The 22,917-nt window shown below is 39.2% G+C and overlaps 3 protein-coding genes across 8 annotated transcripts; all 3 read left to right on the plus strand.

The window, feature by feature from the left end:
* The first annotated feature begins 464 nt into the window (after positions 1 to 464).
* On the plus strand, positions 465 to 2,650 carry rps19bp1 (ribosomal protein S19 binding protein 1). Its single transcript, XM_038712783.1, has 4 exons — positions 465 to 659; positions 1,088 to 1,267; positions 1,741 to 1,838; positions 2,126 to 2,650. Exons 1-4 carry the CDS (start codon positions 605 to 607, stop codon positions 2,273 to 2,275), a joined length of 483 nt encoding a protein of 160 aa, XP_038568711.1. The 5' UTR covers positions 465 to 604; the 3' UTR covers positions 2,276 to 2,650.
* A 1,239-nt stretch (positions 2,651 to 3,889) lies between these two features.
* On the plus strand, positions 3,890 to 11,122 carry LOC119898629 (apolipoprotein L3-like). Of its 5 annotated transcripts, none has more exons than XM_038712787.1 (10): positions 3,890 to 4,136; positions 5,216 to 5,311; positions 6,272 to 6,394; positions 6,800 to 6,904; positions 7,306 to 7,404; positions 7,505 to 7,540; positions 7,620 to 7,675; positions 8,785 to 8,914; positions 9,195 to 9,383; positions 10,131 to 11,122. In XM_038712787.1, exons 1-10 carry the CDS (start codon positions 4,128 to 4,130, stop codon positions 10,563 to 10,565), a joined length of 1,278 nt encoding a protein of 425 aa, XP_038568715.1. In that variant the 5' UTR covers positions 3,890 to 4,127; the 3' UTR covers positions 10,566 to 11,122. The 5 variants fall into 5 exon arrangements, with proteins under 5 accessions (XP_038568715.1, XP_038568714.1, XP_038568713.1 ...); XM_038712786.1 differs by having other exon boundaries at positions 3,896 to 4,136; positions 6,269 to 6,394; positions 7,505 to 7,544; positions 7,624 to 7,675; XM_038712785.1 differs by having other exon boundaries at positions 3,901 to 4,136; positions 6,269 to 6,394.
* Positions 11,123 to 12,685: 1,563 nt separating this feature from the next.
* On the plus strand, positions 12,686 to 17,350 carry atf4a (activating transcription factor 4a). Of its 2 annotated transcripts, none has more exons than XM_038712790.1 (4): positions 12,686 to 12,848; positions 14,043 to 14,219; positions 14,498 to 14,821; positions 15,504 to 17,350. In XM_038712790.1, exons 2-4 carry the CDS (start codon positions 14,171 to 14,173, stop codon positions 16,511 to 16,513), a joined length of 1,383 nt encoding a protein of 460 aa, XP_038568718.1. In that variant the 5' UTR covers positions 12,686 to 12,848; positions 14,043 to 14,170; the 3' UTR covers positions 16,514 to 17,350. The 2 variants fall into 2 exon arrangements, with proteins under 2 accessions (XP_038568718.1, XP_038568719.1); XM_038712791.1 differs by having other exon boundaries at positions 15,507 to 17,350.
* The last annotated feature ends 5,567 nt before the right edge of the window (positions 17,351 to 22,917 follow it).

The following is a 22,917-nucleotide window of genomic DNA, read 5'->3' on the forward strand; positions in this document are numbered from 1 at the left end:
TGAATGGAGGCGGTGACGCTTTACAGTAATGTGATTACTTTGTAACGAGTAGCCTATAACTAGTACGCTATTTAGCTATAGCCAAATTCTATAGGATAAACTGTATTTAAACTCATTTAGTAAAATAGGCCACATCAGTCAATTACTAGAAACGGCTAACCTTAGAGAAATATGATTTATTATTACAAATTTAATAGCTCATAATGTATTCTAGTGTGGATGATTTTTATTTAGGATATAATGAATCTGGATCTTGCATGTTCTGTTTGCTGTGGGACATTAGTGACCCTATAATCTGTAATTCATTTTTTAGTATTATTAGTAGTAGCAGCAATAATAGCAATAGTCATAGCACTATAGCTATCTAAAATGTAGGCTAGGCTGAGGTAGGTACAGTCTATATGGGTAGAAGCGGTGGAAGTTACCAGGTCGGGAACTTAAGGCATCGTTGACTAGGATCCGGCCGGTTGATTTCACATGGTGCACAAGAGTAACGTAACCGGATGTTGATAGCCGCACACGTTGCTGTTCAGCATTGAAGACCCTTCTTATCGACTCAGCGCGTAGTCACTTCAACAAAACCTCTGAATATTATTCAATCAGGATGTCTGCTTCTTTGATCAGGAGAGGACTGGAGCTGCTGAGCGACGATATTAAAGGTCAGTGTAGACTTTTGATTTGCTAGCTAAATTACAGGTGGCTTACATTAGCGTTGAACAACTAACGCTCCTACTCTCTCTAATTATGATTCTTAATGTCATTTACAAACGAACCACTACAAGGAAAGAGCTCCAATACAGGCTTTTAAAGATTTTTTACTTATACAATAAAACCATAGCAGTAATTTTAATGTTAAGCCTCATGAAACAGAAAGCAAACCACAATCCCCATTTGTAAAGTTAAAATCACCATAATATATATAGTTATATATTTAGCTATGCATTTTCATAAAGTGTACTAAGCTTTAGTAAGCTAAGTTTTAGTGCATTGGCTAATTGGTTACCAACGCACATAGAGGGAAGTATTGCCTTGTTAGCAGCGTACATTTGGTTTTACTCCTTTCTTTATGTCCTGTGCACCCTGCCAGATGTCAGTAAAGTGAAAAAGAAGAAGCAGCAGCAGCAGACACCCAGCTCGGCCACGGTGATGGAGCTGGTGAGCACAAAGCGGCAGGGAGTCACCAAGCAGGTCAAACGGCTGCAGGGTCGCCTGGGTCCCGGGAAGAGCAAAGCCACAGTCAAAGACAAGAGAGTCAAGTCTGCAGTGGGTCAGTCTGTCTGTAGTCCTGCACAGAATCATTGTTCAGAGCGAAACACATCCTGACGTAGAATTCATATGTTATTTCAGTGTGCAATGTGCCGCTCCGTTGTAGTCTGTGAATTTATTAAACGCATTTATATGCCAGTTAGTGGACTAGACTAGTGGATTTTTGCATTTAATGGGGAACACGGGCTGTAATTAAAAAACCTAAAACTGACTGTCATTATGTAGATTGTATAATAGGGTTTACTCTGTCTCTCTCTCCAGGTGTACACCAGAACCACTAGGTGGCTCTGTTATGAAGTTAACAACCTTTCAGTAACCAAGCAGAAATAAAAGTTAATCATTGCCATAATTTAGACTTATTTAGAGTTATTGTAATTGCTTTGAGAACAGAGTTAATTGTAATTACTAGTACAGCACAACATATGTTCTAATGTTTGCTCTAACCTTCCTCTTCTACTTTGGTATTAATTGTAGAGGAGTTCAAGAAGAAGCAGAGGAAGAGCCATATGAGTGCTAACCTCAAGTACTTTATGGAAACCAGCTACAAAGCAACAGATTCAGACACTTTGAAGGTAAGAGACAGAGATTAATCTCCTATTAGTATTGATGACCCGCATTGCTTTTAAAGTAGTGTCATTTTTATATCAAATTGCTAAGAACAACTATTAAGGAAAAATCTCACCATGTCTGAGAAATCTTACTTTTTACTTAACTGATATTGAAAAAGCAATCTGATAATTGTGTGATTCATATTTGTATTATTTGATCCTTTGGATTCACTTTACTTCTAGTTTATATTTATATAGAACTCCCATATAGTTCATACGGTGTTGACAAGCTCAATGTCTCACTTCCTCAGATCCTGAACCACAATTCAGGGAGACAGTCAAGGAATCGTCTGGACCGACCCCCCAAGAAAGCCAAAGAGCCCGAGTCTTTGTTCACAGAGGAGGAGTTCCAGCAGTTCCAGAAGGAATTCTTTGGCAGGACTGTCGAGGAGAAGAAATAAAGCGCACCAAACACAGACACCAAAGACACTACAGCCACAGTGGAAACACCAGAGCTGCGTTTTGTAGATTTAAAGTGGATTTCTGGAGTCCTGGAAGTTGGTTCCACTTCACATGTCTCAACAATGGCACAAGAACACATACTGTTGCATACTGGGAACATATGATCTCCAGGGTTTGTCCTGCCAAGAGTTTCGCCTCAAAAAGTGTCCATACTGATACTATTGTAGCTTGAACTTTACTGCTTCCTCATCAAAACTTCTCATCTGAAAATGACTCATAACTAGTAATTAGCCACTTGTCATTTTATAAGGAAAAGTGCAGCTTATTAAAACGCTTTATTCCTAATAAAAAATGTACATATGTGTCATATTACAGCTCAGTTGAGTCACTTTGTTTACACACATTGAGAATGTAACCTATATTTGAATTGTCAAAGTAAAGATTCAGACACCATACAAGGTTTATCTTATATAGAAAATAGTAAACTTCTTTTCCATAATTATAATTAACTGATGTTCTGATTCTTCTTTAAATTGTTTCGGTGATCTCCTCCAGTTACAGTTCCAATCAGGATAGTTCAGTTCAGTGCCAGAAATTAATTGAATTAAGACATTTATTATTGAGCAGATATCCAAAGAAAGTTTACAGGATCACCGGTTGACTTTGGCATTTTCATTCAGGCTGTAATGGCATTAAATATACATGCAGAAATAATTTCAAAATGGAAGTATGTATGTGTTTAGCTACGATCACAGCTTGCTAGACTCTTTCCAGAAAAACAGGTTTAACTATTGAATCATGAACATTCAGTTTTGTGCATGAAGACAAAATTAAGTGTTGAACTTAAATGCCTCCTGTGGCTGTTCCGCCAGTGTATGAATGTGTGTGAATGTTAGTTTCTGTTTGAGCACTTAGGCTCAGTGTGTGACTGGTGAATGCAGATGTAGTGTAAAAGCGCTTTGAGTGGTCGAAAAGACTAGAAAGGCGCTATATACAAGTACATTGGATCGCATATGCTAAATTGCTGTGGATGTAGATACTGTTGTGCCTGTTTCTTTCAGCATGTCCATTCACCTTTGCTGTTCTCACTAGGGGACAGAACACATCTCCTTTGTGAGTGGTATGACAGCTGCGTGATCCCATGGTGTTTATTCTTGTGTATTACTGTTTGCTCAGATGAAGATGGACTTGTGGAGTTACACAATATTTATTCAAGGTTGTGGCTTTTTTCTTTAGATTTCCCCATAATATCAAGCAGTGATGCACCAATTTTGAAGGTAGGCCTTAAAATACATCCACAGGTAGACCTTCAATTGACCCAAATTATGTGAATTAGCATATCTGAAGCTTCTAAAGCCATGACATGGTTTTCTGGGATTTCACAAGCTGATTAAACGCACGGTCTACTTAGTGTATGTAAACGTCTGACCCCACTGAAAGTGTGATATAGTGAATTGTAAGTGAAATTCTGTAACCAATTGTTGGGATAATGACTATTTTAACACACAAAGTAGATGTCCTAACAGACTTGCCACAACTATAACTTTTTCACATGGAATTTGTGGAGTTTTAATGATTTCACCATGACTTCAAGTGTATGTAAGCGTCCAACTACAACTGTCTATCAGTTGATGCTCTCACTTTACGCTTTGTTATCTGCATGACATCAGAACTTTTAGTGGGTGTGTAAACAAGAAAATGCAAGTGCTTGAATGACAAGGAATGAATACCAGTTGAATGGTGAGATGTCATATTCTCATCCAACCTGTTCAGCATTCAGAAGTCGATGAATGAGTGCTGCAAAAGAGAGTCATCGCACAACGAGTCGATTACAGCAGGGAAAGTTGCACAATGGCACAGGTAAGAAATAAGATAATTAGATCATGTGTAATGATTGATATAAGTATATTAATTAGTTTTTAACCAAGAGCTACTATACAAATTAATGCGTACATTATGTTATTATTTCAGTGGTGTATGTTAATCAGTACTTATAGTCTATGATATGGATTTCTGAAACACAAACACTATTCTGCAGTGTTTGGAAGGTGCTATATAAATAAACTTGCCTTGCCTTGAAGTCCCCCTCCTCTCAAAAATTGTTTTGCAACATAACAGCTAGTTTGGAAGTCAATCGTGGACCGACATGCAACTTACACAAGTGTGATGTAGAAACTTTTGAAATTAAAAATATTTGTAAGTCTTTTTAAAGAAGTATGTGTTATTTTAATCATTTTTAACCAGTTTATTGATTTTGTCTGGGTTAAAACAAAAGACACAAATTATTATTCAAAGTATATTATTTTATATGTGCTGATATTTAACAAATGAATCAGATTTTCTGTGTGGGAGGTTGCTAATTGCCAACACATTATTTCTACCTAATAATAAAAATTGGATTTTTACAGATTCTGAATTTTTTAGTATTTAACAGTTAAATTAAATTAAACAGTAAACACATTTGTTCAGAGCAAAAGTGAAACCAGCAAAAAAGAGTTAAATGTGGCTACAACAAAGATGTAGTCAATCATGTCTGGCATGCTTGGCAAGGGCAATTAACAGCTCAGATATCTCTTCAGATTAGGTCACACATAAACAATGTTTTGTCTTGATCAAATGCTTTCCTTATGAATTCTTTTAGGGATGGCTAGATCACAGCCCTGATGGAGTCGGGTTAGGAATTTGACTCCAATTAGGACCATGTTTAATTTGATATGTGCACGCTGTTTTGAAAGTTAATGTAGGCTCAACGCTTTGCATAAAAGATGTGAACTGCAATTTTAGAATCTGCAAAATTTCAGACAAGTGAGGAAATTGAGAAAATTCTAATATCACAAAATTTATCGTGAATGAATACCATTCTAAGACAGTCCAAACAGATTCAGTGTTTAAATATACTGTATGTACGTTGTTGACTGATGCCGTCTCTCTTTCTGCAGCCACCACCCTTTTCAAGGAGTCTGAAGTCCTGTCCAGACAAAACTAAAGATGACAAGCCTGGCTCTTCTCCTCAGTCTCCCACAAAATCTCCAGAGGTTGGTGCTCAGTAATCTCCACAGTCAGCCATGTTTAGTTTTACTCTGCAATGAGATCTAAATTGCATGTTAACTCAAACTGGCATGTGCACAGTCTTAAATTAAGAGTTCATCATAGTCTGTGGTCAAATAAAATTTTTCTTCTTCAACTTCTAGATGCTATAATTGCCAATATTTGGTATTTAGATACCTTTAATTATGACTGTGTTCTTGAGAAAAAGTTCATAATTAGAATTCAGACCAACAGCATAATTTTATCATTAACTGTGTACTGTGATCCTGACAAAAATGTATAATTCAGTCCAAACTTCATGATGCGTAGTTGCAAAGTTACAATAAATCATCAGAATGTGTCTTTCTATAGTACACGTATTGAACGTCCTTGCTTGAAGTCTTTGTATCTGTATTGGTAGATTTGTAGAAGCACTTTGAATGGCTGCAATGTTTGGAAGGTGCTATATAAATATCATAGACCAAAAAAAACATTTGGATTTTTACAGATTCAGTTTTTTTTGTTGGAGTAGCTGTTATTTAACAGTTAAGTTAAATTAAACAGTAAACACATGTTCGTTCAGAGCAAAATGAAAGCAGCAAACAAGACCTAAATGTGCCAAAAACAAAATGTAATCAATCCTGTCTGGCATGCTTGGCAAGGTCAGATCAACAATGTTTCTTGATCATGTCTATGCTCCTCATGAATTCCTTTGTAGGGATGGCTCGATCTCAGCCCTGATAGAGTAGATTGGGAATTTGACTCCAGTTAGGATGTAGGAACTGTCGGGAACTAGTTAATGTAAAGTTAGTGTTCTGAAAACACTTCATTAAAGCTGTAAAGTGCAATTTTAGAATTTGGATAAATGTTATCATGGATTGAGAAAATTCCAATATACAGTGAATACCTTCCTAAGAAAGTCTAAGCAGATTCAATGTTTTAATATACCACCCTCTCTCTTTCAGAAGCCAGTTCCCATGCCAAGAAAAAATATATCCCGTCCAGACAAAACTAAGGATGAAAAGCCTGTATGTAACACTACTCCTCTGTCTCCCACAAGATCTCCAGAGGTTGGTGCAGTGACCTCCACAGTCAGTGTGCTTTGTTTCACTCTGTAATGAGATCTAATTTGCATGTTAACTCAAACTGTCATGTGCAGAGCACAGTCTTAAATCAGATTTCATGTTTAATATTTTTTATTGATCTGATATTTCTGGATGGGATAATTAATAATATTGGGTATCAGTATTTTGAGACCTTTAATTATGACTTGAAAAATGTTTTATAATTAGAATTCAGACAAATGGCATAATTTTATCATTAACTGTGTACTGCCTTTGTGGTCCTGATAAAAATGTATAATTCAATCCAAATTTCATGATGCGTAATTCCAAACTTACCATACAATAAATCATAAGAACGAGTCCTTGTACCTTTCACACTATGACACTCATGACGATTACTTTTTTAATGTGTTCATTTCCCCTTCGGCTCAGGGAGGCTTGGGCTGCTCATCTCCTCCACCAGTGTTACCAAAAAAGTGGACTGTTAAAAAAGATCCTGGAGGATTTGACTCTGTAAATGGCATTAATATAGTAAAGGTAACATTGTTTTATGTTTTATTACAATTATGGGAAATTACCGGTTGATCAAAGATTTTTAGACAAGTAACATTTATTGTTTCTGTAGAGTGCAGTGTGAGCAAAGCAGCTTCTTAACTGAAGTAAAGTATGAATATGTTACAGATATCGAAACCACAAAATATTCTGGTAAATTTTATTTTGGGAGAACAAACTATTATGGAAAAAAGTGAGTTCTTCTTGATGTATGTTTTAAAATTGTATGAATCACTATCTAACTTGTAAAAAGTGGATCAGGTATCATCAAGTGGAATTGTAATTTTAGCTGAATAGTGTTGGAATAAAGAATGAAACTCAGCTAAGGCATGTCACTCACATAACATGCCAATTTAATAAAACTGGATTGTCACTAATTTTCTCAGGTGCTGCCTGAACTATCAATTAATGATAACCGTAGATTACTACCTCTGCTGCGTCAAAAACCTCTGAAAGAACAGCCTGATGACAAAAACGAAATCATGGTAACTATTTTACAACCATTAAGGTATTGTTCTAACACAATATAAAGTGAGTAAAAAGTACTTTTAGCTGTGTTGTAAATGACCTCTCATCTTCTACCAGGATGCCAACTCTTTGATGGATTGGTGGAAGAATGTGACACCGTGAGTAAAAACCGGTTTGAAAAGATATATATTTCTGTTAACTTACTGTTGCTGAACTACCGTTTCATTGACTTACAGCCTGGAACACTCTGTGTGAAGACATCAAACTTGGAGGGGAAAAAGAAACAAAGTAAGTAGATTGTTACATCTTTTATATTTTATATAGTTGAGGCATGGTGATGCTTTGAGCTAAGATCATAATGCTAACATTTGCTAATTAGTACTAAACATGAAGTACATCTGAGGCTAATGAGAATGTCTTTAGTCTTGGAGGTATTAAGGGATCGGCAAAGTAATAACAATTCATGTACATGAACATCTGTACTAATTTCCATAGTTCATGAAAACCCACAATTGTAAACTTTATAGAGGGGCTAGAGCAAAAGTTAGGGGATCACCAAAGTCAGGAGGATTCATTCTCTGGGAACCATGAATGTTTGTACATAATTGTGTGCCACCACATCAAGTAGATGGTGAGCTATTTCACACAATAAATGAAAACTTTGAGCTGCTGGTGGCGGTAGGGAAAAAGTCAGAGCTTCACCAAAGTTATTATTATATAATTATTGCACCATGGCGGGTGGCGATTGTGCAGTGGATAAGACACATACCTTTGGTGTGAGAGACCAGGGTTCAATCCCCACTATGACCCATCCACCATTGTGTCCCCGAGCACGACACTTAACCCATCGTTGCTCCAGAGGCGTGCGACCTCTGACATGTGTAGCAATTGTAAGTCGCTTTGGATAAAAGTGAATGAATAAATGTAATGTATTAGGATCTATTCTCTGGGCACCATAGATATTTGTACCAAATGCAGTGGTCCAACGGTCCAATGTTGCCATCGCTAGAGTCATGTGTAGCTACAACGCCACTCGATCACACCATGATTAAAAAACACAGCTGATTACAAAATAGGACCCAATTTTTTAATCAACTGTGTGCTGCTGTTTCAAAAACTTGGACCTAAATTTGGTTTCTTCAATCAAAATGTCCTACTTGAAAGGCCATTTAAAAGCCATACCACTGTTTTTGGTGTAGCCTGGTTGATGATGTGTCTAGTTGCTGACTTGCCCTAATTTAGGCTTATATTCAGCCTAAGGATGAAAATGATTTAATCTGCGCTCTTAAAGAAACTCAGTCTTGTTTCTGACTGAACTGGAAAGATGGTTCCTCCAACTAAAGCTGAATGATGATAATCTGATCAAATGTTGGCGTTGTTCTTACAATACATTCCAGGGTCATCAGAATTAAAGCTGAACATCTCTATAAAGCTGTCCTGCGTTATGTCCTCCTGTTGTCTGAACATGGTGGCACCCTGAAGCAACACACTGCTGAGCTGGTCTGCATTGCTGACAACTTAGACAAGGTAAAAAAATAACACATATGATAATGAAAGGTCATGTATGTTGCAGTCAATTTAATCATAAGACTATAAATCAAAAATTTAAGCTTTTTAAGAATAATTCACCCAGGCTCTCCAGAAATCATTTTATTCATACTGTGCTTTCTGGGTTGGTCGGTTTCATTTGTTTTGAATGCTTGAAACATATTCGATTTGTGAATAAAGTTACCATAACTTGGTCTCTTATCTCTTATCAAATATTTTTTTGAGAAACCCTATCAAATAAATTCCTTTAAATCTTAAGGTTTCAAAGGGTACAAAGATTGCTGGCATCACAGGAGGGGCTACAAGTGTAGCGGGAGGCGTGGCAGCAGCTGCCGGGGTGATTCTGTGTCCATTGACAATGGGAGCCTCATTGGGGCTGACTGTCCTCGGGGTTGGCGTGGCTGCAGCCGGCGGCGTCACTGGTGCATCAGCAGCCATCGCCAACAAGGTGACAAGACATGAAACTTTACTGATTTTCTTTGTGGTTTGTGTCTGTGGTGTGGATGCTTTTTGGAGTGTGTGGTTTTCTTTCATTTCATTGTCTATGAAGATTCTCAGTCATCCAGGTCATAGTTATCCAACGAAGGTTAAAGTCAAGGGCAACTGCTTTCATTTCATTATTTTTCTTTTTTTATGTTCTACTTTCTTGTATTTAAACCTATTATGTACACATAATGCTGTGCATGTTAAATGGCGCTGAATGCATGTCAAAGTAAATCACATTATTTTTACATGTAATGAAATGTGTTATATAAATAAAATTGCCATCCTCAAGGTTTGACCGATGTTCATTGGCTGACAAGATGCATTCCCTCAGGCAGAAAGAGGTGCAGGTACAGAAAGAAATCAAACAGTAGTGAATGTGGTAAACAAAGTATTTCAGAAGAATCTTTGTTGTCTGTTTAAATGTTCAATCATTTTGCCAACAAATGCATTTAAGTTATAGCCACTAGTGTATAACTTAAACATTTCTAATTTTGGCACCCCCTAAAGGTAGTAATAAAAACATACTGTGGCACACAGTAATGCATGGGATGAATGGGCTCAAAACAACACACTGACTGCACCAATTTTCACCAAGATTGTTTCTACAAACACAATTTTATACCGAATAATCACAGATGTAGTAGCTTTAACTTGTTTAGTGATGTGCTTAAAGCTGCTGTTTAAAATATTATGAAATCTGTCCTTCCAGGTGAACGTCAGTCAGGAAAAGAAGAAAATTGAAAAGATCTTCCAGGAGTACAGTGACCTCATGGAGGATATTCAGGATTGCTTAAAGTTCATCAATGAGGGCATGGAGCAGCTAAAGAAGCATGATCTGTCTGTTCTGATTAAAGCCAGGATGGATTCGGCGAGAGTAGCCGGGATGATACAGCTTTCCACTACAGGAGGAGCAAGTGCTAGGGCCATAGAAGCTAACAGTAAGGCATCTGGGATGATGCAAGGCTTTGCCCTCGGCATGGATATGTACTTCACCCAAGGAAAGAATGGTCAGAAGCTGAAGAAGGGCCTTGAATCAAAGTTTGCGAAGAAAATCCGTCAGGTAGCACAGGATCTCAATGAGGCTTTGGATGAGCTCATGCAAATCAAGGACCTGTTCAGTAAGCACTGTTCAGGGGAAAAATAGGTTTTAACTTGTAGACCCTTTCTTGCTTGATTTTAATCTTCAAACTTTTATTTTTGCACATACTATTTTTATATGTGACATTTGTAAGTAAAGAAAATGTAAACATGGAACAAACCAAACAAAAAACAACAAGCATCTATATAGGCCAATGTTATTTTTGTCAGTCTCCTTTGTCCTTACTTTTCTTTCCAAAACTACAATGTAAGGGACTACAGAGCTGTACATCGATACACTGATTAGCCCAATCTGATGAATTAGCCTAACTTGAATGGTTGTGAATGGTTATAGTTTTAGTAAAGAGACTTCCCTGCTGGTATGTGTTTTTTATTTTATAAATGTTATATTTGACTTGATCTTGGCGATTAGTTGGACTGGACATAATGAAAATCATTTGGATCTTGTGTTAATTTCTTTTATTTCTATCTTTTTAATTTGTGTGTTTTATGCTGGGTTTCTTGTTAAATGTTTGGCGTAAATGCATTATGTAAAGATGATGAATTGCCTGTGTATGAAATGTGCTGCACTGATAAACCTTGTTTTACCACACCTGCTTAAAATATTTGCTATTATTTGTTACTTATTGTGTATTTGTATTAAGACTAATTTCAAGTAAGTGATATATCTCTCATATTAGCCTATGATGAAATAATAACAAATAATGGTCTGTACTTGTATATATAGCACCTTTCTAGTCTTTCCAACCTCTCAAAGTGCTTTTACACTACATCACAGTCAACCACTCAGGCAGAGGCTAAGGTGCCAACTGCCATCAGAAATGTAAATACACTTTCTCCACCGATGGCACGGCCATTGGGAGCAATGGAGTTCAGTATCTTGCCCAGGGATACTTTGACATTCAGAATGAGGGAGCCGGAGATCGAACCACCGACCTTCTGATAAGTGAACGACTTGAGCCACAGCCACCCAAACAAATTTATAATATTTAACTAACATCTGCAATGACTCACAAGGCACTGCAAGTTGCTAATGCAGAAACATAACAACAAATAATTTAGGAATACAATATGGTGTGAAAGTATGTGTGATTTTAATGATTCTAAATCAGTTTATTGAACTTTTTTGTGAAAAACACATCAGATACATATTATTATTCAGTGTATATTATTGTATATGCCTGGAGGTGATATTTAACAACTAAACATGTTTTGTTCAGAACTAAAGCAAAAACCAGCAAATGAGCCATGAGTGTGCCAGCAACAAAATGTAAACAGTCCTGTATGGCGTGCTTGGCAAGATCAAGAAGTCTGTATAGATTAGGATCACAGATCAACACTGATTTATCTCGATCATATCTATGCTTGTTGAGTGCTGCCCTCTCTCTTTCTGCAGCCATGTTCCCTTGCCAAGGAGATATTTTGAGACAAAACTGAGTCAGCAATGACTTTGTTTTACTCTGCATACTCTATTAATGTTGGTTAGTAATGTATTGTCCACAATTTTTCAAATTGCCATTGGCTTCACCACACAGCATTAAGAAACAAAACAACAATCATTTCTGAGTTCAAGAACAGCAATATGATTTTGAAATAGCCTATAACCACAATTCATTTAAATCAAAACATTTTAAAAAAAGTTTTTAAAAAAGGCAAAAGTAAAATTTTGATCATATTTGATTGGACTACATGTATGCTTCTAAAATAAGTAGGCACCGGAAATATATAGTACTGATCTAAAATTTTAACAAAGTTTCTCGAAGTATATGTTATGCAGTGACTCACGCAACCTTCCTCAATGTTGACATTTTGCATTTGACCTACATATGACGTAGGAGGCACTCGTGTAAAGCCCCGAATGGATCTATTTTGTCAGCTGAATAGAGATTATGCATCTAACCAATCATAAACAAGAATCTAACGGAGTAATCGCAGCATTCCGCGTGCCGCGTGCTGCTGCTGCTGCTGCTACTACTACTACTATTACTACTACTGCTACTACTACCCAGCCGGAAGTAGCTTTGTTTGCTATCGCTTTTAAATTCATTTTATGAAACGGAAACTCGCGTCACCCGCACAGCTAAACAAACGGCCCCGCGGAGTGATACCGCGGAGGAATGCAGTGGGTGGTGCTTTGGCTCTATATATACTAATGTGTCTCTCTCCGCCCGTCCTTCTTTCTAATGCCTGTAGAAAGTTATAATCGACTCCCGGTGGATGCTCTCTCGCGCTAAAATGGCAGTTTAAAGGCGTGCAGCGGCTATCCTTGCAGCGGCAACAACCCGGCAGTGCAGCGGCTAAGTGCACTGGCTATTTCTGGCAAAATGGCGTAAGTATTTTATATGGACTTATTTTAATTTTATTTTACCGCCGTTTTCCCATTGGTTTACAACCGGCGTTAATGCCAACTCCACTGGCTAGTGTTGATACAACTAACAGACTTGTTGAGTAACTCTATCGTTTAGCGCCCTGGATGTTAACTATTGTTAAAGTTACGATTGTTAAAGCCCCGATATGTTGCTGAAGTTCCTGGTCTTGGGTTGGTGGTAACGTTTGTGTTAAATTACAAACTAATTCAGTTAATGTTAATAGTCCGTGTTGTGCCGTTTTGTGTTGACGATTGTCCTTTACCAACAAGATACGTTTTTACACCCCTTATTGAAAGTCCTTATGTCTCCCACAGAGTTAACAAGTCATAGGTAATTTTCAACATTTGTAGTATTTGTGTGTATTAAACATGGACAACGTGGCGTGTCCAAAATGGCGCGCACTGTCCTTTTCACTCAACCCCTCGAACAGATGGCTCTGTTGTGAAAATGGCGGTTGCCCGCCCACATTTCCGCGGTGACTCACTGAGGAGGACGGGTTTACCGACCAAAGCATGACCAAATTAGGAAATATTATCCCCCGGTGGAGGGCGGAGTGTTGCACATCAACGCGGCTTTGACACTTCAGTGGAACGGATTAGCCAAATTTAGCCTCGCCCTCCCCCACGTCTAATACGTTAACAATCTAAACGACCCAAGCACACGCTCACGAAAGCTGCATTGTTTGCATGAGAGTACGGAAATGTGTACTTGCTTCAGGAAGTACACACACACACACACACACTGGAGTGTTGAAGATATGCAGATGTCATTGGCCTACTTTAGAAGTGTTGTCAGTCTCTGGCATACTTTTTCCATCAATACACTTGTTTTGCTTTTAAACCCTTTCCTGCTGTATACAGATTTGTTAATGAGTAATAATCATTAAATTAGCTGGTGCTTTTTTCCAAGGCAACTTACAGTTGCTATATATGTCACAGGTCGCATGTCTCTATGGGACAACTATGGGTTAAGTGTCTTGCTCAGGGACTGACTGACAGTGTGAACCCGGGTCTCTCACACCTCATCTGATATGTTTTATCCACTGCGCCGTCACCACACCTTGCGGTGCTTAGTGACCGCTGTCAACACTCGAACTGTGTGTGTTCATTTTCTCCATATAACATGGCTTGCATCTCTGTATCTCCTTTACCCAGGTCTCTCTCAGCAACCACCCTCAGCTTTGCTGCAGTCGACAGCGGTATCGAACCCCTCGACTTAACGTCAACAGACCCGCCTTTGTTTTTATTCACCCTTTCACGGCTAACACTGTCCAGCAGCAGTGATGACACTCTCCCAGCTGGCCTTGGAGGACGTGGAGGCCCTGTACTTAGGTTGGTGTTGTGATGACGCATGTTCCCAAAGCACTGCTACAAACATTACTGAATACACGGCACTCAGTTTGGTTGACACAACATGAAGGGTGGCAAATTGCAAAGTTTAGCTTCCTGGACTTAACATCAAGAATGAGAATAAACATTTCAGTCTCAAAACAAAAGGGTAGAATTTTGGCGGTGTGTATATTACAATATAACGGGATTAAAGTGAAGCAGATTATTTTCTATTAAATAAGTATTTTGTGTAGAAATTAAGAGGAAGTTCTTGTCCACAGGGCCCTCATTTCTGACGGCTGACCCCATGGGGCCCCTTCTGGACCAAGATGAAGAAGAAGCTCTTTCTCCCTCCTTCTCTCTAGAGGGGAAGGTGCCAGCTTCGCCCCCCCTCTCTTTGTCCTCCTACGCATCTTCCTGGTCTCCCTACCAGACCTTGTCGTCCTCCCCACTCTCTTCTGCATCCCCGCCTCACTCTCCTCCTCCCGCCCAACCCTCCTCCTCCTCCTCCTTGGGAACCAAGGCCGGAGTGAACCCATCGACCCTCCCCTGGCTGGTTGACAGCGACTTGCTCGACGCCCATGTCGGAGCAGACGCTTGTAAAGGTGAGAGTGAATTAAAGTTGTCACGTATCACTGTTCTTAGAGGTGTTGGCCGCTTTCAGGCAAGCTGTAAATATTTTATAAAGGTGGTTGTGTTAGTGAAGCACTTAGAGTTGCCCTGCAGGCAGAGTGTCCTAGATGTTAAAATTGGATTGCTAAGTCACTCTGCCTTTTTTTTTTTTTTAAAGCAGCACTACACCTTTATAAATATTAGTAGTAAATAAAAAGTAAATAAAATGTATGAAGACTTAAGATACTACACACTTTGTCCAAAACCACAATTAAAGGTAAGAATTAATAGTTTGTACTTGATGAACATTCATTAGCAGGTTAGGTGTGGCTCCATGTGGTTAAGACTGGCTTAAACTGGTTTTATTATTTCATAATGACCCGTGTGTGTCCCTTTTTGTTGCGGCATCTTCAGTTAGTTTGAAGCTCATTATGGCTCTTGGCACCTGTTAAGTACAAGGTTCCTGGTGCCCTGGGTATTTGATTGCAAGTTGTTTATGTGCATCATGAAATTATAACAATACAGGGAGGCATTTGAAAAGACTGACATTCCAGCAAGTTTTGCTTTTGTATTCACTGAAAACCCTGTTACTAAAGAGGACATTCAAAATGCCTGTTTGTATCAAATTAATATATTATTGTTTGATCAGATATAAATTGATATATTCTCTGTTAGCAGATGACGCTTTTGCGGGCATGGACTGGATGTCAGAAAAAATCGACTTGAGTGAATTTGACTTGGATTCCCTCATTGGCTCCTGCTCGTCCGATGAGTCTCCCAGCTCCCCCGAGGATCTCCTGGCCTCCCTCGACTCCCACATGGATCTAGAGCTAGGTTCATTTGACACAAACATCTCCACCCCACACGACAGCCTGGAACTGGAGCTTTCACTGCCCAGCATCCCCTCTCTCCCCCTGGAGCTGCCTCTCCCTGGAGCAGCTGAAGCAAAGAAGACAGAAGTGTCTCTTGACCTGGAGGTTGTTATGAAGTGTGAGCCTCCCTCCCCGGCTCCTTCACCATCTCCCCCCTCTCCAGCCTACACAGTGGAGCTGGGGAGTGAAGTGGATGTCCTGGATGCAGAGAAAACATCCACACCCCTAACAGCCACCATCATTCCAGATCTCAGTGGAAGCGTTCAGACCCCCAGCCCCATTGTGCTCTCTATTCCCCCCTCTGGCCACATCGTGGTGTTGCTCACCAAAAACGATGAGCCCTCCTTCGTATCTTTCCCCGACCAGTCCATTAAAATCTCTCCATCAAGCGACTGCGACAGCGACTCAGGCATAGAGTCTGTTGCTGGCTCACCTGCTCGCCTCCCCTCTACTCCTTCCACCCCCTCTCCCACAGCTGGATCCTCCAGGACCAAACCCTACTCCAAACCAGAGCCCGCCTCCGCTTCCCTCTCCTCTGCCAAGAGCTCCAGGGTCAAATCGGTGTCTGGTGCTCCCAAGGTAGTGGAGAAGAAACTCAAGAAGATGGAGCAGAACAAGACGGCAGCCACTCGCTACAGACAGAAGAAGAGGGTCGAGCAGGAGCTGCTTGGCACAGAGCTGGAAGGCCTGGAGAAGAGGAATCACGAGTTGACGGAGAAGGCGGAGTCCATCAGCCGGGAGATTCAATACCTTAAGGACCTGATGGAGGAGGTTCGTAAGCACCGCCGCGGAAAGACCAGCTCAGTGGCTTAGAAACCAGATTGTGTAGAAGTCAGTCTGCTGTTACCGCTTCTGCAGAGTAGTGACGGCGTTGTTTCTGCTCAAATACTCACATGCCATAACAGAGTCCACTTGTATTAAGTCTTGTACGAGATTAAGAAATGGCATGCGAGGCTGGATGTATGAAACTCGCCACTGAACAGAAGAGGGAATGGCTGGATGAAAATGGAAAAGCTCTGGAAATTGAGATTATTAGCGTAGACGGGGGGCTGGGGGGTAGTCAGGTGAAGCATCTGTACATGCTTGTCTCTCAGTCCCCTGTTAGAATCCCCACAATGTACTCCCTGTCTTACTAGCAGTACTTGTACAGACAAGGTGTGTATTTGTCTTTGTAGACTAGGCATGCTGAACAGTCACCATAGGTCCTGGTAGTGTAGACTTTTAACCCTTTTGACAAGATATTCCTTCACACTCCCAGCATCAGTCAGTACCCAGAACCCTGCTCAGCTTCAATACAGTAACTCCTGCGTCAGTAAAGTGAGATACCACTGCTTTGTTGTTATCCCCTCTTTTAACCCAATGTCACTCTTTTGACCTTCTTCTTAACTGCTTCAAGTCCAGAAAGGGGCCTCAAACTATTCATGAAATCTTGATGTTACACTGTCAATGTCCTTTTTTTTGTTTTTTTGAGGCGTGTGTATGTGTATATATAGTTTTCTCCTCCTCTGCTCGCCGATTGTGGCTTTTGTTATTTAGTGCTGATAAAGCCTGATAACTTCTTGAGTAACTCCATCTTAGTGGAGCTGTTGGGCTTGTAAAATGCTTTTTTTTTTTTCTTTTTCTAATAAACATCTATCAGTACTAACGCTACTTGTGTTATGTGCTTTGTTGATGGCAGATTGAAGTGAAATTTTCATCAGTGTCACTAAAATATTATTTGTATAGTAGAAATCACTTAAAGACTATAACATGTCATTCATGTCATGTTTACTTTGTTTCAATTGATCAGTTTATTCATTCAAGTACCAGCATAGCCTTATTTCAGAAAACGAGAAATGTTTAAGTTTCCCAGATCACAATATGCTGTTTAAACAGTGCTTGTAGTATTCCAACCAACTTTGTTTTTTTAATTCATTGTTTAAGAGATGTGGAATATTCTAACAAAGGAGAAAGCTATCATTAAACAAAGTGTAGCAAAATCAAAATGTTGCAGTGCATGGTTGGAAATTGCCACCCTTTTTTAAATGCTGATAGTTGTAATTTTGCAAAACACCTATATTCTCAAATCTGGGAATGGTAGAAACGAGATCTTTTCTGATGGCATCAAACCTCAATATGTACATTTATATTTGTACAGTTGTATGTACATATGAAACTAAAAGCATGGATTGTGTGATATTGAAACACTGGTTCCACTGTGCTCAAAATTTACATCTTGATTCCTTCCATGGATGAGTCATACAGTTCCTGTCTCAAAGGTTTGCCGTGTCATTGGTCAAACACTAATGAAAATAGCTGGTTCATTCGTGCGAGGCAAATGGGTGTGAACATTGACGATTACATCTAGAAGAACCACAGCATACGTTGTAGTTGCAAAATATTTGTGCAGTAAGACAAAGTAGCAGCCACTTTTGAAGGCTCTTATACATCTCATTTATTAACTGGTGAAAACATCACAATCAAAATCACGTGGAGTTTGTGTGCATACAATTTCCCCTGACTTAACCTGGCAAACTGCTTCAAACTGGTCAAAAAAGTCCCATGTCATTGCCTAGTCACAAAAATACAGCTTTCTATCAGGAAGTGAGAGACAAGGAGGAAGAAAGCGAGAAACATCTGGGTTAATGTTTTATGGGAAGGTGTAATTGTGAAACCAGACTACACTAACCCGTCTCTGGTATTTCACAGGTGGGTGTCCGAGAGAGGGGGGCTGAGGTGAAAAACAACAGAGGGGTTAAGACACAGATGTCTATTTAAAGTTCAAAGCTCGAGTGCCACAGATGTGTCTATCACTTGTGTGGTCATGTTTTTGGAGACATATTTAGGCAGGTGATTGTGGGCAACCTGTATAACTGATTTCAAAGTTATGCTTCCTAGAACTGAAAATATGTTTTCCCTGAAAGTGATACTAACGAGTGTGGTTCAGAGTCAGCTCAATGTGCTGACTACTGTCGTGCTGACTACTGTCAAGCAGCTGCGTAAATTTAGTCTTGGCAGTAAAACTCCTTAAGCACACACACATATGCACAAACACAGACACATACTCCTCCCTGACCGATTCTACAGAAGTGTGGCCTTGCCCTCGCTTGAACACAGATAAGAAGAGCAACCCAGCTGTAGGCAGAGAAAAAGAGACAAATATGGCTGCTTTGTTATGACTGATATGTAGGCTTCAAATGAGTCAGTCAGAAGATAGTTACATCTGAAAGAATTGCTGATGATTAATTGCATGTAAATGCTCTCTAATCTCTCTTTTCCTTAACTGTTGTGATTCATGTTGTTCTGTATTAGATCTCGGTCACATTTGTTTTCATCCACAAATTTTTATCTTATGCCATTGTAGGTATAATAGTAACCTAAGACATCATGTTAAAGGACAATAATAGTAAAAATTGACTGCCATTCTACAAATGTTGTTATTATAACTGAGGTTCAGGAACAAAACCATGCCTCTCCCTATTACTAATCCAACCACCTGTGCTTCACTCATTTCATCCACCTTTCCCTGTGTAATCCAATCACCTGCACGTGCGTATAGCAGCGTGTCTGTCTAACCCCCTTGTCTCCCCTCAAACCCCGATTTTATCCTCCTTCAATGGACAGCACGGTGGCCCAGCACTGTGGCCTCACAGCAAGAAAGTCCTGTGTTCAGACCTCAGTCATCCCAGACATTTCTGTGGACAGTTTGTATGTTCTCCCCATGTTTGCGTGGGTTTCCACCATGCACATCGCTTTCCTTCCACTATCAAAGGCATGCATGCTAAAATTAATAATTCCGCCAAAGTAATTGTTCTTTTTCCACCACGGGGAGATCACAAAGCAAGACACTTATAGAGATGTAACCCCCAGGTTCCTAGCCGCTCCGTCCACCATGACCCAGATCAACCCCCTTCATCCCTACCTTCTCGATCCCTTCATCCCTCCATCCTCCTTCCTGAACCTTCTGGCCAACCAAATAAACTACCTGTTGTACCCCCTTGTTAGTTAGTGAATGTTTTAGTTAGCAAGAGCCATTAGATAATGTATTAAAAGTACAAAATTATTTCTCAAAACTTTTTATTTGTATTCGTACTGACTGTTATGAGCATATTTTTTTCCCGTATGAACACCCTACATACTCAAACCTTGCACAGAGTATGTGGTATAACTTTAGTAGTGAATATCTGCACATAAGCAGCAGCAATTACTAATGCTATTGATTACACCTGTGCTTTACTTGCTATGACATGTCAAAATGTCTGCTGTTAAAAAGGCCTGTTGGGATGAAAGTGCTTTGCAGCCTGTAAAGATGTGTTATTCACCTTTAAGTGTTTTTCACTGGTTGTAACAGAGACGTCCGGCACATTGTCCTCCACTTTGTAAAGCCGTATATGGATTTAGTTTCTACTTGAAATTATCTGTGATCAATGTTTTCATATCATAGTATACAGCTTAAATTTTTTATCTTTTCCTCTTTTTAAAGTCTGAACTCTCTGTCATTCTTACCATAAATGCCTGTACCTGCTTGGGGGCGTATCCCAAGTGTGAATGTAATTTATGTGTGTCTAAGAAGCAGATATACTTTAGAGATACATTTCATCCTCACATGAGACGTGACCTTAAATATCCAGGGTAAAGCTGTGGTGTACATGCATGTGGAGTCCAGTTACTGTAAGAAAAACCTCGCACATGCTTCACGCATTGACCTTGCAAAGGTTGAGAAGTTTGTTAAAGCACTAAGGGTTAATTAAAAAACAGTAAAAACTAAAAGTGATACTCTGTTCTTCAGAAAGCTCACTGATGGAAAGACAAATGCTTTTCAACCACATCAGCAGATCATGGGTGTGGTGGCTCCAAGCAAAGCAGCGCAGATTATTCTTGTCTGGTCACATTCCCCTGCGGTCCATAGTAATCAGGATCACGTCGGTTTCATTCATTTTATTTACTCACAGCACAGTGACTGTGAATCATTTTGTTGTTTCCTCATACCATTTGCCAAAGATAGTGACAGACCAGTTGGTTTTTGCAGTCATGTGTCTTAGTTCATGAGGTTTTCATGACTGAGTTATTCTGGACTAAAGCCCCGTTTTACATACGACACACAACAGGCTGCTTTGTAGTCAGAAAATTTCAAAGAAGAGGCTTCTGCAATTAGGAAGGCCAAAGGGATTAATACATGAATCAGTGAAGGAAAAACTCTATTGCTAGTGTTGCAAAGCCAATGACCATGAAATTGATGATCTGTTTGTCTCTTCTCTGACATAACTACTATTGGTATCAGGGGTATTAAACATTGATTCATAGCATCTATCAGCAGAAGTATGTTTTGATAAATATAAATCCTAGTAATAGTCGTAGATCTTTAAAGGAACAGTTCAGACAGTTGGTGGACGTGTCACAGTGGGGAATCAAATCTGGGTCTCTCACACCAAAGGTATGTGTCTAATCCACTGCTCCATTGCCACCCAGGATAAATATGAAGCTATTGCAAGCAGCCGGTTAGCTAAACTAAAATAAAGAGAGAGAAACAGCTAATTCCATCCAAATTGGTACCAAAATCCATATAACAGCACCCCTAAAGCTAAAACATTGTAAGTTAAAGCAGATTTTGTTACCTTTGGACAGTTTTGAAAGGGTACAAAATTAATTGTAACCTTGTATAGGAGCATTAAAGTGCAAGCTGTTGAGACAATTCTCAGCTATATTTCAAATTACATTACACGACTCGATGACATTTGGCTCACCAAGGGGTGAAACCTAGTACAGCTGTAAGGCTATTCATAGTTTGCTTACTGTAAGTCAGTGATAGCCAAGCAATCTGACACATTCTAATATTCTGGCCTTGGGCTGTTCACAGGTCTATTCCCGGCTGATTTTAACTATAACCCATGGACAGCACATTATAGATAATCTTGAACTCTATCTGTGGATACTGTCAGATTGATTTGATACGTTATGGATACAATTTGCATTTCATTTGCATTGTAAGTTTGCATTAAAAAGTTTACCTTTCATGATAATCTTGACATTACTCAACGCAGAAACACCACTGCAAAAAAGCAGAGGAGTGAAGTTTACAGTTAATAATGTCCTCTCTCATGGTGCATACATTTCAGATGAGTGATAAAATGTATTAGTGAAAAAAACAACTAACACAATTGCCTTTAACTTACCACTTGTTGATAGCTTTTCACCAAAAAGAGAACATGGTTGTACTGTTATAGCCAACTTCACGTTTTAGACAATAACCCCGATATGAGAACCGTTTCGTCCTTGAAAAAGGGCTCAAGACCAATACAGGAAACATAATTTTTGTTTTTCAAATATATTTTAAAACATTTTTAGCCACCTTTTTGGTGTGTGTATCTCCAGAGATGGCAATGTCAGGGTTCGGGTTTTGTATTGGTTTATTGAATGCATTCTAACATTGTGAACATAGTAAACGTTATACTTGCTAAACATCAGTTTGCTGGCATTGTCATTGTGAACATATTAGCATGCTGATGTTAGCGTTAGCATTCACAATTTCTTTTAAACTATTTTATTGACTGAGCCTACCATAAAGCTTAGACCATGGTATTGAAAGCAGTTCAAGTGTCCAGAGGGCTCTATCAGTACTTAATTTTTGGGTTTAGATTTTTGTCTTTTTAGTAGTATTCGACATTTTTTTCACACACAACAAAACAAAAGGCATTTCCGGCAATTAGCTGGGCTAAAAACAAGGCTTACCTAACCTATCGTATAGGTCATATTTTGGACATTGTCGTGGCTCAAAAACTGACCTCTATAGACAAGTTTGGTCTTGATCCAGAGCATCTGCACATTAATCCCATAACCGATATATTATGTTTGGATCCATTAAAGTTAGTCACAATACAAGATACAATAAACCCTGTTTTTGTTACCATCTTGACTGTAAGGAAGCCAGGAGGGACAAATAAGTGTCTGTATGTGTGGGTAGGTGTTTGTGTGTGTAGGGGGTGTGATTTAAGTGATTCAGATGCATTCCCACTCATGACTTCAGAAAAATTCTGTAGGAAACTTTGCATTCTTTACTAGCAAATGAGCAGAATCTAATGAATATTGTCATGAAACTATCAGCCATAACCAAATGCCATGGTGTGCCCCCAAACTATTTTAAGATTTAAGAGAATTGATTCCTGTAGGGAATTTAGGTAAAAGCAAAAGTAATTGAGGGATATGGAAACAGTGTATCAGAAAGTTCCATCACACTCTGT

This window comes from Micropterus salmoides, unplaced genomic scaffold, assembly GCF_014851395.1.
Source record: "Micropterus salmoides isolate LMB-PRFRI ecotype aquatic unplaced genomic scaffold, ASM1485139v1 Ms_hic_scaffold_12, whole genome shotgun sequence".
NCBI classification, from domain to species: Eukaryota; Metazoa; Chordata; class Actinopteri; order Centrarchiformes; family Centrarchidae; genus Micropterus; species Micropterus salmoides.

What these genes read in the sequence shown, in the direction of transcription:
- rps19bp1 (XM_038712783.1), top strand. Translation starts at nt 605, where the DNA reads ATGTCTGCTTCTTTGATCAGGAGAGGACTGGAGCTGCTGAGCGACGAT. An exon ending in GCTGAGCGACGATATTAAAG is followed by an intron (nt 660 to 1,087) that starts GTCAGTGTAGAC and finishes GCACCCTGCCAG; the next exon opens with ATGTCAGTAAAGTGAAAAAG. An exon ending in GAGAGTCAAGTCTGCAGTGG is followed by an intron (nt 1,268 to 1,740) that starts GTCAGTCTGTCT and finishes TATTAATTGTAG; the next exon opens with AGGAGTTCAAGAAGAAGCAG.
- LOC119898629 (XM_038712786.1), top strand. An exon ending in TTGCTGACAACTTAGACAAG is followed by an intron (nt 8,915 to 9,194) that starts GTAAAAAAATAA and finishes TTAAATCTTAAG; the next exon opens with GTTTCAAAGGGTACAAAGAT. An exon ending in CAGCAGCCATCGCCAACAAG is followed by an intron (nt 9,384 to 10,130) that starts GTGACAAGACAT and finishes CTGTCCTTCCAG; the next exon opens with GTGAACGTCAGTCAGGAAAA.
- atf4a (XM_038712790.1), top strand. Translation starts at nt 14,171, where the DNA reads ATGACACTCTCCCAGCTGGCCTTGGAGGACGTGGAGGCCCTGTACTTA. An exon ending in CGTGGAGGCCCTGTACTTAG is followed by an intron (nt 14,220 to 14,497) that starts GTTGGTGTTGTG and finishes TCTTGTCCACAG; the next exon opens with GGCCCTCATTTCTGACGGCT. An exon ending in CGGAGCAGACGCTTGTAAAG is followed by an intron (nt 14,822 to 15,503) that starts GTGAGAGTGAAT and finishes ATTCTCTGTTAG; the next exon opens with CAGATGACGCTTTTGCGGGC.